Below are 15,839 nucleotides of genomic sequence, written 5' to 3'. Positions count from 1 at the left end.
AAATCAATAGTTGAGCACAAGATTGATGTGTAAAAAGATTAGTGCCCCTTTATGGCTCCAATAAGCAGTTAGAAAATATGGAAGAAAACATCATACACAATAGTAACCAAAGCTGCAGACCTGTTAGGAATTATCCTAATAGTAAATACACAAGCCATTTATGGAGAACACTTTAAGTCTCTGATTTTGAAAATCATAATGGAAGATAGTTCATCCTTTATTTAGCTGTATTCATGAATGAGATGTTTTCCCATTATAGAGAGATGATTCTTTCTGAATTAATAAAAAGTTTGGTCAAGTCGAGATCAAGACTTTGATCAAAACTAAAATAAGAAAATTTGTTCAAGTTAAAATCCAAAACCAGGCATGATGGCTCACGCCTGTAATCCCTGTGGCACAGGAGGCTGAGTCACAAAGATCACAAGTTCAAAGCCAACCTCAGCAACTTAGCAAGATCCTAAGCAACTGAGTGAGACCCTGTCTCAAAATAAAACATAAAAAGGGCTGGGGATGTGCCTCAGTGGTTAAGCAACCCTGGGTTCAATTCCAGATACAAAAAAAAAAAAAAAAATCCAAATTAAAACCACAAAATTAGTTAAAGTTAAAATTCAAGCAAAAGGGCTGGGCTTGTGGCTCAGTGTAGAGCTCTTGCCTGGCATGTGTGAGGTACTGGATTCAGTTCTCACCACCACATATAAATAAGTGAATTAAAATAAAGGTCCATCAACAACTTTAAATATTTTAAATTAAAATGTTTACTTAAATGTTTTAAGGGAGAGTGAAATCTACTAATTACTTCAGTTTGTGATTGCCAAGTGTCTCAAGTTAAGCTGCCTGCCCCAGCACAAATCCTTTTTCACTTTCCCCTGAACAAAATGTAAACCAATGCCAGAAAGCAGAAAGAGAAAGGTGTTGGATACCTTTCTTACTGTAAGGTGTAAGGCTTTTTTTTTTTTTTTTTTTTTTTTTTTTTAACTTTGTGTCTGTGAAAGTACAGAGGAGTTTTATAGAAAGAAAAAAGTGAAATAAAGTCAGATGAGAAAGCAAAATGGAAAGAGCAGCATAATAGGTGGTGGTGAGGGTGAACTTGCCTCATCTAATGTAAAGATAGTTTAAAGCCATACTAATAGACAAATAAGAGAGTGGCACAAGAGCAGTTGAGACCCATGGCTCCTAAGCATGAATCCCTCACATTGATTATCATCTAGGATGAGATGAATAGGGAACCACAGGTCACTGGGTACATGGGTGGTTCTGAGAAAACTGACCCACTCCATTGGGAAAAAAATAGGCTGGATCTGTACCTTCTGGCCCAGAAACTTTAGTTAATACACCCATAGTGGTCCTCATTCATGATGTCAGTTTTAGCTACCCGTGACAGACAACCATGGTCCAAAAATATTATATGGAAAATCCCAGAAGTAAATAATACTGCCCCTTCCCTGGTAACACGATTAAGTCCAGCTCCAAATGTGAGTCATCCTTTTGTCCCATGTATCCACGATGAATGTACTATCTGCTAGTCACTTAATAGACACCTTGCTCTCCAGATTGACCTGCAGCATCACAGTGCTTGTGTTCAAATAACCCTTATCAAAGCACAAGAAGAGTGGTGCTGATAATTTGGCTATGCCAAAGAGAAACCATAAATTGATTCCTTAAAAAAAAAAAAAAAAAGGAGTTCTGTGTTTGTTTGTTTGTTGGGTTGTTTTTTGTTGTTGTTGTTGTTTTTGGTTTTTTTGGTGATGCTGGGGATCAAACCCAGGGCCTTTTGCATGCAAGGCAAACACTCTACCAACTAAGCTATATTGCCAGCTCCTGAAGTTTTGAATCTTTATTTGGAGTTTGATATATGCTCTTTGAGGAGTCACAGATAAGGGGGAATTGTTACATATTTGAAATGTTACTTTTCTGCTAATAGAAAAAACTGTCAGCCTGTTTCACCAAGATGGCATTGAAAGCTAAGAAGAAAGCTCCTGCCCCTCCCAAAGCTGAAGCCAGAGCAAGGGCTTTCAAGACCCAAAAGAATGTGCTGAAAGGTATCCACAACCACGCAAAGAAAGTCTGCACATGACCACTTTCCAGTGGCCCTAGGCACTGGTTCAGGAGGCAGCCCGGGTAGCCTTGAAAAAGTGCCCAGGAGAAACATACTTGACCACTGGGCCATCGCTGTGAAGGGGAGAGAAGATAACAGCACATGAGTGTTCCTTGTGGACATCAAGGCCTACAAGCCAGATAGGCTATAAAGAGGTTTCATGAGGTTGATGTGGCCCAGGAGATCACCTGATCAGTCCTGATGAAAGAGGAAAATATCAGAAAAACTAAGTTCATCATAAAACTCTAAGAAGCATTAAACCACAAAATGAGATGATGAAGGATTTAACTCTGTCAAAGACTTATGTTTTCAGTGAAGGACCTCATATTCAAAGTTGACTGATGAAGAGAGTTAAAACATTACAAAATTCACAAGGTCCCTAAGAGCTGGAAATTTTAATAGGACTTAACCGGTTAGCAGAAAAATAGAAGTCAGTAGAAGATGTATAACAGAAAGCCAGTTTTCAGAAGGGAAGTGCAAGTGATGATAGGTGTTATGACATATTAGCTCACACTAAGAAGGAAATTGAAGACACAGTGGTGAGCAGCAGTTTGTGATCTTTTTTTGTCTAGCAGTCTTTACTCCTAGGTTTACCCATCAGAGGATCATGTGCACACATCCATCCATCCATAAGAATTTGTTGGTCTTGGGATTTTCTCTCATGAGATTGTTTATGCAGTCAGACCCAGTTAAGAGAATGGATGAATAAAATGTAGTTTCATACTAGGGAATATTATGCAATTGTTGATACCAAGAGAGACTTTGAAATATTGATTGGAAAAGAAAGCTGATTTGTAATACAATACTATTTTAGGTAAACCACACCCACTCTACACACACACACACACACACACACACACACTGGAGTTTTCAGTGATACTATACCAAATACAGGATTGTGGGTGCCTAAGGTACAAGATGTGATGGAATTGGAATACAGGAAAAGTCAAAAGAGCCTTATATACTAATGGAAGTGCATCATGAACTGAAGATTAGGATTAACTCCACGTGAGATCAAGGGGGAGGAAAAATAACAGCAAGAGAGTAAGCATTGAATTTGGTGAATGGCAAATTTGGTGGAGTAATGATTAAGAAAGAAGTTGGTATAAAAGTAGTGAACAGAAAGATGTTTTGCTAACCTATGCAAGGACGACAAAAAAAGTCATGCTACTTGGTGATTAGAAGATTATTAATGGGAATGAGCAGTAGGTAGAAATCGATATGAGAAATGGATGACTCCATAATAGAGTTTGAATTCTAAAGAGGAGGAGAGAGATCAAGAAGGCGTGTTAATGAGTTTGCAGATTTGTGATGATGGCATGGGTTTGGATGCCAGTTGCTTTGTCTGTTTTGGGTTTTGTTGTCTTCTGTCTCCTCTGAAAGGCAAGGGTGACCTTGGGTACTGTGAGCCAAGCCAGTGCTGCAGGAACTCCTTTTCCCCAGTGAAACAACTATTTTCATGTAATTTTTTTTTTCCCTCAAGAAAACTTCCTTAGAAACACAAACATCTCATTATAACCAAAATACTTAGTGTGTGTGGAAATACTTTCATCAGATCATATTATTACAATAGTTTCCTCTGTGAAAAGTTAAATTATTAGGAACACTGTTTGCTAGAATGATCCTTTCTTTTTTTAAATTAATTTTTTAAAAATTATACATGACAGCAGAATGCATTATAATTCTTATCACACATATAGAGCACAATTTTTCATATCTCTGGTTGTATACAAAGTATATTCACACCAATTCGTGTCTTCATACCTGTACTTTGAATAATAATATCCATCACATTCCACCATCATTTCTAACTCCATGCCCCCTCCCTTCCCTTCCCACCCCTCTGCCCTATCTAGAGTTTGTCTATTCCTCCCATGCTCCCCCTGCTTACCCCATTATGAATCAGCCTCTTCATATCACAGAAAACATTCGACATTTGGGTTTTGGGGACTGGCTAACTTTACTCAGCATTATCTTCTCTAACTCCATCCATTTACCTGCAAATACCATGATTTTATTCTCTTCCATTGCTGAGTAATATTCCATTGTGTATATGTCACTTTTTTTATCCATTCATCCAGTGAAGGGGATCTAGTTTGGTTCCACAGTTTAGCTATTGTGAATTATGCTGCTGTAAACATTGAGTGGCTGTGTTCCTGTAGTGTGCCGTTTTTAAGTCCTTTGGGTATAGACTGAGGAGAGGGATAGCTGGGTCAAATGGTGGTTCCATTCCGAATTTTCCAAGAAATCTCCATACTGCTCTCCATATTGGCTGTACCAATTTGCAGTCCCACCAGCAGTGTATGAGTGTACCTTTTTCCAAAGCCACAGGCTCACCAACACTTCTTATTGTCTTCATAATAGCTTCCATTCTGACTGGAGGGAGATGAAACCTTAAGAGTAGTTTTGATTTGCATTTCTCTAATTGCTAGCTAGAATGATCCTTTCTGTGTAGTTATTAGACAGGGGGGACTCAGACCTTCTTTGAGAAAAAAGCCTACCTAGGTCTCCATCTTCCCACACTGAGGAAGGAAGGAGCAGGGTGTTCTTTGTTCATTTACAGTGCTTTGTAAGGTTGTTACATCATTACCACTCCTTTCATATTTGTAAAGCCACTGAATGTCAGTTTCTGTTCAGTGTATTCTAAATGTTCTTATATTCAGGGAGCTTGATTTTTGTATGTGATTCTTTTCATCCTCTGAACTTGGTGAATTGTGGAATTGGGATTACATCCACCTTGGTAACACTCTGGTGGACCACAGCATCCACTTGTTTGACTTTCAGCTGTTACTTGGCTTAAAAAGATTAGCTCTTGCCTTTTATGATTTTTAAATTTCCTAGATTCAAATAGGTTATGAAAAAGAAAAAGAACCAAATGGGTCATAAAACTAACTGCATCAAATACACAAGCCAGTGACTTATATATTATGTTGAGTATATTAATTAGGATTTCTTACCTAGCTGAGTTTCTCTGATGTCTGCAGAAGTTCAGTAATCATTGGTGGGCTATCATAACTTGTGGAGTTCATGTAGAAGTTCATATTAGGCCCAAATAATTTCAAAATTAAACTGTTTGCCCTCTTTCCTCCAGGGTGGGAACTAGCTAGGATCTTCTGGTCATTCTTAGGCATATCTCATGTTCTCTAGGATAAGCAGTGATGAAGTTTTACTGGCTCAATCTTTTTCTTTGTTGTACACACTTGGATACTATTGAGGTGTAATGTATAAATTTACCCTTTTAGAGTGTTCAGTTGAGTGATTTTAGTAAATCTGCAGAGTCAGTCAACCATCACCACAATCCAGTTTTAGAATATTTCTGTAGCCCTGTGACAATCCCTTATGTCTTTTGCAGTCACTTCCCATTCCTAGGACTAGCCCCAGGCAGACACTGATCTTCTTCATCTGTAGATTTGCCTTTTCTGGACATGTCACCTCACAGGACTAGGTAGTACTTTAGTCTCTTGCGTCTGGCTCCTCTCGCTTACCCATGTTGAAGTGTCTATTATATAGTGTTTCATGGTCTTATTGCCAAATGAGATTCTGTTGTCATTGTATGGACGTACTTCACTCGTTTATCCATTCACCAGTTGGTGACATTTGGGTTGTTTCCAGGTTTTGGTGATTGTGAATAGTGCTGAGAGCAAGTGATGCATTTTTGAAGATGATTCCAGTACATGTAGTACCATGGGGTGTTCTAGCTGTGAATTGGTACAGACTGACTGTGGCCCACAGTTCTACCTTATTAGAAGATGATGCACATTCAGTTCCTTTCCCATACCCTGTCCCTATTGTCATTGTGGGTTTGAGTTTACTAACTTGGGTGCAGAAGCAGCTGACCATCAATAGTTTTGTTGTTTGTGTGGTTCTGGGGAATGAACCCAACAGTTTGTGCATACAAGGAAATCATTGTATCAACTGAGCTATATCCCTAGCCCAACCATCAATAGTTTTTTATGTTAAATTTTATCAGAGGAACTGTGACCAGTTATAGATTTAAATACTCAGAACTATAATGTTATATTTAGATAAAATTTTTCTTTCGGCCTAAACAATTTGTTTTCAAACAGTTGAAATATAGAATGACTTATTTGTACTTGTAGTCTTATAAATTGAGGTTTGGGAGGAGTCTTCTTTCTCTGAAGATCCTCAAGAGCACTTCTGAGTTTGGGGCTTCAGCAAATTGGGAGAGGGATACAGACCGATTTAGAAACTGGTGAGATGATATAGTGGTGAGAAATCCCAAAGATGCCATAAATCTAGGTCCTTTGGCCTTGAACATGCTACCAGTGCTGTCTAGCAGAGCTTTATTGTTTCTGCAGTATACAGTGCAGTGACCACAGGTGGCTGTCAAGCACTCTAAATGTGGCTAGTTCCTGAGAAGAGGAATTTTTAATTTTAGAATTTTCACTAACATAAGTGTAAATAGACACATTCGGCTAACAGCTGCTGAATTGGGCAGGGGAGTGTTAGACAATTTCATTAAGCTGCCACAGTTTACTTTTTAGGTTGTTCCTTAGGATTCTTAGTTCTAAGTTTATTTTTGCTAACTTTGGGAAATTGTGCTGTTTTGGCATGATTTTCCACAATATTTTTGCATTCTTAATTTTCTTTTTTCTTTTATTGCTATATATAGGTGGCACAGGAATGGATCAGCTCTCCAAATAAAGAAAATTTCTATCAGTTGCATTTACGAAAATTTCCAGCTGATTATAAGAAAAACTGGGAATTTGTGGGTAAGTTTCTTCTTATGTAACTTGAGTATATGATACAGTAATTAGAGATTTCCATATAAGAAAAGACATTATATGTTGTTTGAGTTTTCTGGGACATAGCTTTGCAAGCTCTTAGGACAATATGTGAAGTTTTAGTTAATGAGTAATAGGACAGTTATGAATATAAAATTCATGGGTTTCTCTTTCCCACTGTGTAATTAGAATACTGCAGGCTAAACTATCAGTGGAAGCTGTGGATGGGAGGGAGAGTGTGAGAAAAGGCTTAAGTGAGTGTGTGACAGTAGCTGCCTATACATTCTAAGTAAGTGTTCCTGGTGTCTGTAGTGTTGGTTCATACTTGGTTTGACCCCATCTGGCTTGATGCTTAGTTACAAAAACGAACCAAACATCAGAACTCCTTAAAATAAATCGCATTAGTATGCACAAGACTCTGGGTTTGATCCCTAACACCTGAATAAATAAATAAATTGCATCAGTCCTCTTTATCTTCCCCGCCATGCAAATCCCATCCTACTCCATAAGTCCACTTAGGAAAAATGAGCACATGTGACTATTTGGGGGCAATGGTAATATACATTCCTTGTAGGCCATTTAAGAAATATCAGCAAGCAGTAACATCACCCCCATATAGTTCCCATCATTGAGAGATATTTTCATTAACTTTTTTGGGGGGGCAGGTACTGAGAATTGAACTCAGAGGTACTTAACCACTGAACACATACTCAGCCTTTTAAAATATTTTATTTAGAGACAGGGTCTCACTGAGTTGCTGAGGCTGGTTTTGAACTCACAATCCTTCTGCCTCAGCCTTCTGAGCCACTGGTATTACAGTTGTGTGCCACCAAACCTGGCTTTATTAACATTTTGGTACTTATCTTATTGCAAACTTTATCCTTTTCCTGATTAAGAGTATGCACATTAAATCATTGTACTTACTTCACAGCAGTTTTCATTCATTATTCAGCAAATACAGACTTATTGACCTGATAGAAGACGACTCTAGTACAGGATGCTTAGCTATGAAGAAAACATAAAATTCCTGCCTTCAGGAAGGTTACACACACACACACACACACACACACACACACACACCTTTTTTTTTTTTTTTTTTCTGGAGGGGCGGTGTGTACTGGGGATTTAACCCAATGGTGCTTTTCCACTGAGCTACATCCCCAGCCCTTTCTTTCTTTCTTTAAATATTTTTTTAATTAATTTATTTGTTTATGTGGTGCTGAGGATTGAACCTCACACATACTAGGCAAGCACTCTGCCACTGAACTACAACCCAACCCCTTTTTTTATTTTTAGTTTTAAAATGTTTTATTTATTTATTTAGGTTGTTTTTACATTGGTGGGAATTGAACCCAGGGCCTGCACATCTAGGCAAACACTCTACTACTGAGCTCTACCCCAGTCCCCTTTTTTTTATTTTTTGAGACAGGGTTTCATTAAGTTGCTGAGGCTGGTCTCGAGCTTGCCATCTTTTTGCCTCAGGCTCCCAAGTGCCTGGGATTATGGACATGTGCCACTGTGCCCAAGGAAGCTCATATTTGACATATTTTCATTTAACATATTGTAAGTATCTTCAGTGTTATAAAATAATAGCAATAGTATATTTAATAGTCATAGTTATTCCATTGTGAGCATATTCATCAACCAGTCATTCCTACTTAGACTTATCTATCTTATGTATCATTTTTCTTCCTTTTTTTTTTTTTAAATGTTTTTGTAGTTGAAGATGGACAGAATGCCTTTATTTTATTTAATTGTATGTGGTGCTGAGGATCGAACCCAGTGCTAGGCAAGTGTTCTCCACTGAGCTACAGCCTCAGCCCTTGTATATCATTTTTTAGTATTTTAAACAGTAAATGAATCTCTGCTCAGTCAGACCATATGCACATTTAAGACTTCTGATTCATATTGTCTTGGCTACTGAAAGGAATACCACTTTCACTTCCAGTGGTAGGATGTATATTTTTCACATGTGTTAACTTGACACTTTATGTGTGGAAAATGTATATCATTTAAGGTTGTACTTCTGTTACCAAACATTTCCTTGGTTATTTGTGTTCTTGGGAATAGTTCTGCCTATTTATGGCCTTTTCTCCTTTTTCTTATATTAGGGTATTATTTTTCTCTTCACTTGTAGCTCTCATTGCAGTTATTTTCTTCAGTGTCATTGTTTGCTCCATTTTGTCTTGCTGTTTTGGAGGCATAGATAATTTTTATTTTTATGAATTCAAAACTACCATATTTATTTCTCTATAGTTTTATTATGTATCTAGGTGCAATAACCACAAAGCATAAAGCCATTTAAATATAAGTTCCCCCTCCCTGCCACCAACATCTGTTTTATATCTCTCTGTAAATTGGTACAGACTCCTAGCAGTGCATTCAGCTTGCTGGGGAGGTCCTGACTGGAATGCAGAGGGCTGGGGCACAGCCTGTTTTAGCATCTACTCACTGTTAGAACAAAGAGACCGGGCCAGACGCAAACTTCACAAATCAGCTCAGCCTTTATTCAGGAACAGGACTACACCTATGGGAATGGATCCACTTTCCTGTGGAAGATGAGCCACCAGACAAAGGAGGGGACTGGTTTTATATAGGTTGTGGGTGATGTAGTGAGTGTGCCAGTCTGGGCACTCACGAATTTGAGTCCTTGAGCTGGGGGGTCAGTGAAGTTGTCTTGAAAAGATTAGTATCGCTTCTAGGTTGGATAACACTCTGTCTCCCCATCTGTGGCCAGTGTCTGGGAATGATTTATCTTTTTTTTTTTTTTTTTTTTTTTTTTTTTTAGAGAGAGAGAGAGAGAGAGAGAGAGAGAGAGAGAGAGGAGAGAATTATTTAATATTTATTTTTCAGTTTTTGGCGGACACAACATGGTTGTATGTTGTATGTGGTGCTGAGGATCGAACCCGGGCTGCACGCATGCCAGGCGAGCGCGCTACCGCTTGAGCCACATCCCCAGCCCCGGAATGATTTATCTTGAAAGAGAAGAAAGTCGTCATTGTATGGCTTTCTTTTCTATTTTTTTTTTCCAAGGCCTCACTATTTTGGGGTTTTTTATTTTCCATATCCAGTGGGGTTGTTTTCACCATTTTTTTGCTTCTAGTTTATCTAAATTTTTGTCTCAATCCTGGGGACTGATTTAATTTTTTTCCCTTCTGCTTGGAAGACAGAACTGTGAAAATGTTTACCATTTGTGCCACCCAAAGCCCACCCTTGGGAAATTTGTGTCCTTTCTCTTCACACCTGGAGGGAAAAACGGAAACAAAGGTTATTATTTCCTGAGCTATATTTTTTCTCCCCTTATTCTAGCCAGCACAGCCAGAAGCAATGGGGGGATCCAGCTGTCAGCTCTCCTGGAGTTGGCTCTATCGTTTTCAAGTTCCTGGGGTAACTTTTACCTCTCCTACACTAGATAACTTCGTAGCTTACCCAGGCACCAGCCAAAAGTTTGTAATACCCACCTACATCCTTCCTTTTTCCCAAACACTGCTTTTGGCGAGTCAGGGTTGTTCTGGTGAATTCTACTTCTGACCCCAACACTGGTGGGAATGGGGAGTCATGACACTGACCATATAGTCATATTCATGGCTATGGTTTTTAATCATGAAAGAAAGCAACAGAAAAGGGAGGGGGTGTGCTGGATCAGGTCTAGAAGAAATCAGTATCCTACGAGTTCCCTTCTAGTGAAGTCACAAAGAATGGGCTGTATTCTCTCAGCAATCCATTGCAACAACATACAAGAAATGTTTCTACTAGAAAAGCTCATTACAGACTTAAGCCCAAGGTAAGTTTGTACCAAATATACCAAAGTTCTAGTCTTTAGGAAAAACAGTGTTTGATATGTGACTATTATTTTCACAAACAAGTTAGACATAGTAAGCCATTTTTTCCCAGGGAATGATGAGAACTGTCCCGAGACCCAAGTTCCCAGGCACCAGCCAAGGGCGGGCAATCTTGCAAGCAGGCCTTTCAAAAGGAAGCAAGTGCACTATACTCTTCTTCTGCACAGCATTGATGAATAACAGCGTTTTTGCTGAGACTATAACCAGAAGTGGATCATGGAGTATGAGTCTGCATAAGTCCAACTTTAGGAGATAAAGCCAAGCCTTTTGTATTAAATCCCACCAGCAGTGCACAAGAAGTAATATTATTCTGTCTTTGCCAGAACTTTGGTACTGGTTGTTACAGTTTTAGCTGTTACGATGGAAGTACAGATTTGACCCTTGAGTTTATTGTGAAGCTGAATGCATCTGTGGAAGAGCACCTATTGGGATTGGGGTCTCTTGTTCCTTTTCTGTGGCTTGTCTTTTTTTTTTTTTTAATTGATTTATATGCAGTGCTGAGAATCAAACTTAATGCCTTACACATGCTAGGCAAGCACTGTACCACTGAGCCACAACCCTAGCCCCATGATCTTTTTCTTATTGGTGTTGGAAATAAGTTATTCTCCCACTTCGGCTTATTTTTTAATCTTTCAGTGATGTGACAAAAATTCTTATTTTATTCTTTTTTTTTTAATATTTATTTCTTAGGTGTAGATGGACTCAACACAATGCCTTTATTTTTATGTGGTGCTGAGGATCGAACCCGGGTCCCACCAGTGCTAGGCAAGCACTCTACCGATGAGCCACAATCCCAGCCCCTTATTTTATTCTTAACATAATAAGTTTATCAATTTTTTTTCTTTTGTGGTTAGTGTTCCATGTCCCATTTCTTATTATGAAGATTAAGAAACTTCTCTGCTGCAGATTATAGTCTAATAACTTTATAGAATCACAATCAGCTGACTACAGCTTGCCCATCTCCCTACCCTGTGTTTTGTTTTTGTACTGCCCTAAAGTAAGGTCTTTGCATTTTTAAATAACTGTGAAGAGGAGAATATACAATAGATAGCATATATGGCTCCAAGCCTGGAAAAGTTTACTAATTGTCTGGCTCTTTATAGGGGAGGTTGGTAGGCCTTACAGTTCACCATTGTTTTTCTAACCTGAGGTTGATTTTGTGTATGACTGAGATGTAGGGGTTGTGTTTCTTGTTATTTCCAAGTGGCATTCTAATTCAGTAATATTTGCTGAGAGACCATCCTGTTATGCTGCAGTGCTGGGTTTATCATATTTATCTAGTGTCCATTTGATGCAAGAGTGTGTTTCTTAAATCTGGATAACTGTGCCTGCTCATATCACATTGTTTACTTAATCTAGTTTCATAAGAAATTCCATTCTTCCACAGAGGACTTCTTAACTTGTTGTACTTTTGAGTGCTTCCGCTGTTCTTGGCCTTTGCATTTTGATGTGAATTTTAGAGGAAAAAAAGTGGAAATTTGGAAGAATTGATCCCTTTACAGTAATTATTTCATTTCTGGCATGTATTTTGAACTATTTAGGTTTAATTTTTTCAGTGGAGAGGTTTGTTTGTGGAACATGATACAGGCAAGGCAAGTGTTCTACCCCTGAGCCACCCCCAGACCTGTGGAGAGGTTTCATATAACAGCTTATTTTTAGGGTAACAATGCAGTGAATATATCTAAAAATACATATTATTTAAAAACTTAAGACTTCTTTAAAAAAAGTCTAAAAAGTTAATAGTAATTCTTTAATCCAAATTCAGATTTCTATTATTCTCATTAGTAACCAATTTTTTAAGCTTATTGAATCAATTTGCAGATTACTTCCATTAAGTGACATTGTTAATAGGTCTTTTTAAAACTGTAATTCTTTCATTTTTTTCCCCTCTTGAATTTGTTTAAAACATTGGGTCATTGACTCTATATAGAGTTAATCACCATATGGATATTATTGATTATATTCACTTGGTGGTATTTAGAATGTTCCTCTGTCCTCTATTATTTCCTATAAATCAAGGTTTGACATACATGGTTGATGAGATTCAGGTTTAATTTCTGTGATTTCTCTGACAGCAGGTGCATGATGTCTAGCTTCTTTTTTTTTTTTTTTGTAATATTTGCATCTGTTGATGCTTAATGACCAGATTCATTAACTCACAAAAGTCAAAATAATGATATTTTAATTTTATAATTTTTTCCTTAACTGAAATACTTATATGGAGAGAAATTTCTGTATATCTGATTGGTTACTCAGCAATATAGTTTATAAAGGAAAGGAAGAAAAAATACTTAATTCCTGACCAGTTTTCAAAATAATGAATTGATTCACCACTCTAGTAAGCTCAAAGATTCATGTATGGCTCTAAGTATAATTGTATTTTAACCCATTACAACTGATTTCATTGGACCCTAAATTTTCTTCTTGCTTCTACCTGCACCACACAATTATAAAGGGGCCCCTTTCCCTTCTTTTGTTTCATTTAAATCACATCTACTTTTGAGTCCTTAGCCTCTCTGTTGTGAACAGATTTCTATCAGGCTGTCTCTAGTATTTTCCCATTTAACGTAGTCTGAGTCTTCAGACCATGGATTTCAAGCTGCCTTAGGCTGATGGACTGTCCTTTTATTCACTTGTTTTCGCCCGTGTGTCCTGGCTCACTGCAAGGATGGGAAGTGAGTGGAGAGCTGAATAATCATTTGCTGGGATTTGGTAGTTTTAAATTTATCATTTACAGAAAATTTGAAGTTTGGGCACTGCTTATCTTCACATATTGTAGAGCATGACTTGCATCTTCATTTTTTTTTCTTGTTGCTAGCAGTGATTCATAACAGTTTTTGGTGCAGAAGATATTTAGTGTAATATTCAAAATATATTTTTTCTTATCAAAACTGGGTACAAAGGTTGGAATTGATACTCCAACATTAAGAAATCCTCTACTATACTGTTTGGGAGGAAGTATTATGAGAGGCTGAGCTAGGAGGCTCCATTGCTTTCGGCTACTTCTGGTATTTTTGCATCTGCTTATGGAAGGCACTTTTTACAGAAGTATAATTTACTTCCAAAAAATAGACTCTTTTTTGAAGTGAAATTCACATAATTAAATTGTAAGACAATGCAAAACTGGTGATCTAACCACTTTTAAGTATTCCATTTGGTGATGTTGAGTATAACTTTGTTTTTTTTTTTAAACCTGTGCTGGGCATTGAACCCAGGTCCTCACACAGGCTAGGCCAGTGGACTACCACTGAGCTCTTCCCCCAGCCCTTCATTCTTTTATGGCTAGATAATATTTCATTGTATGGTTATGTACCATAATTTGTTCATCTCTTCAGTGTGGACATTTGAGCTATTGTGAACACTTGTGCACAATTCAAAAGTTTGACACATGTATACATTTAAATATTCATTGACTCAGTTAAAATACATAGAGCATTTCTGTCATCCTCAAAAGTTTCCATGTTTCTCTGTGGCTGTTCTTCTCTTTTCCTGTTCCTTTTAGTCACTGTCCTGTTTTCTGTCACTGTCATTGTACCTTTTCTAGAATTTTATTTAAATAGAATTCTATAGTATGTAGTCATTTATGTCTTGCTACTTTTTTTTTTTAAAGAGAGAGTGGGGGGGGAGAGAGAGAGAGAGAGAGAGAGAGAGAGAGAGAGAGAGAGAGAGAGAGAGAATTTTTAATATTTATTTTTTAGTTCTCGGCAGACACAACATCTTTGTTGGTATGTGGTGCTGAGGATCGAACCCGGGCCGCACGCATGCCAGGCGAGCGCGCTACCGCTTGAGCCACATCCCCAGCCCGTCTTGCTACTTTCATTTAATGCTTTTAAGATTTTTTTCTTCACATTGAATGTACCAATAGTTGTTCCTTTTCGCTGTTCGCATTCCATTGTTTGTGTATTTATCACAGTTTTGTGTCCATTCACTAGTTTGATTGACCTTTGAGTTCTAACCTGTGGCTGTTATGAATAAAGTGGCTATGAATGTTTATGTACAGATCTGCATGGAGACAGGTTTTATATTCTCTGTGGTAACTACCTGGGAGTGGGATTGTTACATAGTACAATGAGTAGGTTAAACATTATAAGGAGCTGCTGAACTGTTTTCAGAGTGGTCGAGTCCTTGAACAGTGCCACCAGCAGTGTGTGGGCACTGCAGTCCCTCCACTACCTTGTCAGCACTGTTGGTGCTTTTAATTTTGGTGATTCCAGTGAGTGTGTAGTACTGTGCCATTGTGGCTTCAGTTTGTTTCAGGAATATTAATGATGTTGCTGGGTGTGGTGGCACACACCTGTAAACCCAGTGGTTGGGGAGGCTGAGGCAGGAGGATTGAAAGTTCAAAGCCAGCTCTAGCAACTTAGGAGGCCCTGTCTCAAAATAAAATAATAAAAGGCTGGGAATGTGGCTCAGTGGTTAAGCACCCCTGGGCTCAATCCCTGGTACTAAAAAAAAAAAAAAAGAATGATGTTGAGTGACTTTTCTTGACTTAATGGCCATTTCTGTGTCCCCTTCTGGTTTTTCTTGTATTTTTAGTTGGCTGGCTTGTCCTTTTTTTTTTTTTTTTTTGAGTTGAAGAAATTTTTTATATATTCTGAAGTAAGTGTTTATCAGATGATATGTTGTAAATATGTCTTCCTGGTCTGTGGATTATCTTGATTTTTCTTAACAGTGTCTTGAAAAGCAAAAGTTTAAATTTTGAGGGCACCATTTTATCGCTTTTTTCTTGTTTGGTTTGTGTTTTTGGTATCCTAAGAAATGGTTCCTGGGGTTGGGTTGTGGCTCAGTGGGTAGAGCACTTGCCTAGCACGTGCAAGGCGCTGGGTTCAATCCTCAGCACCACGTAAAAATAAGTAAATTAAATAAAGGTATTGTATCCATCTGCAACTAAAACCAAAATATTTTAAAAAAGAAGAAAGAAAGAAAGAAATGGTTTTCTAACTCAGGATCACAACAGTTTTCTTCAAAATTTTATAATTTTAGCTTTCATTTTCATGTTGATACCCAGTGGTTTAGTTTGCTTATTTTCAGTTATATAATCCCATTTTTAAATGCATTTTAATTATACAGAATAATGGGTTTCATTGTGTCTGTCATATATACTTTGACCATATCCACCTTGAGTTTATTTGTGTACATGATACAGTGCAAGGTTGG

At 37.8% G+C, this 15,839-nt stretch overlaps 1 protein-coding gene and 1 non-coding gene across 2 annotated transcripts in view; one reads left to right on the top strand and one right to left on the bottom strand.

Moving 5' to 3' along the window:
• The window catches only part of Setx (senataxin), an 85,452-nt gene that overhangs the window by 33,942 nt on the left and 35,671 nt on the right, over window positions 1-15,839 (top strand). Inside the window, exon 10 of the mRNA XM_026395404.2 lies at window positions 6,729-6,828. Within this exon, the coding sequence (XP_026251189.1) occupies window positions 6,729-6,828 (100 nt within the window). The remainder of the gene's footprint in view (window positions 1-6,728; window positions 6,829-15,839) is intronic.
• On the bottom strand, window positions 1,741-1,813 carry Trnaa-ugc (transfer RNA alanine (anticodon UGC)). Its single transcript has one exon. It is a non-coding gene; the product is annotated as a tRNA-Ala (tRNA).

This window comes from Urocitellus parryii, chromosome 4 (genome assembly GCF_045843805.1).
Source record: "Urocitellus parryii isolate mUroPar1 chromosome 4, mUroPar1.hap1, whole genome shotgun sequence".
Classification (NCBI taxonomy): Eukaryota; Metazoa; Chordata; class Mammalia; order Rodentia; family Sciuridae; genus Urocitellus; species Urocitellus parryii.
Note: the sequence above shows the minus strand (reverse complement) of the source record. Positions and strands in the feature narration are given on the sequence as shown.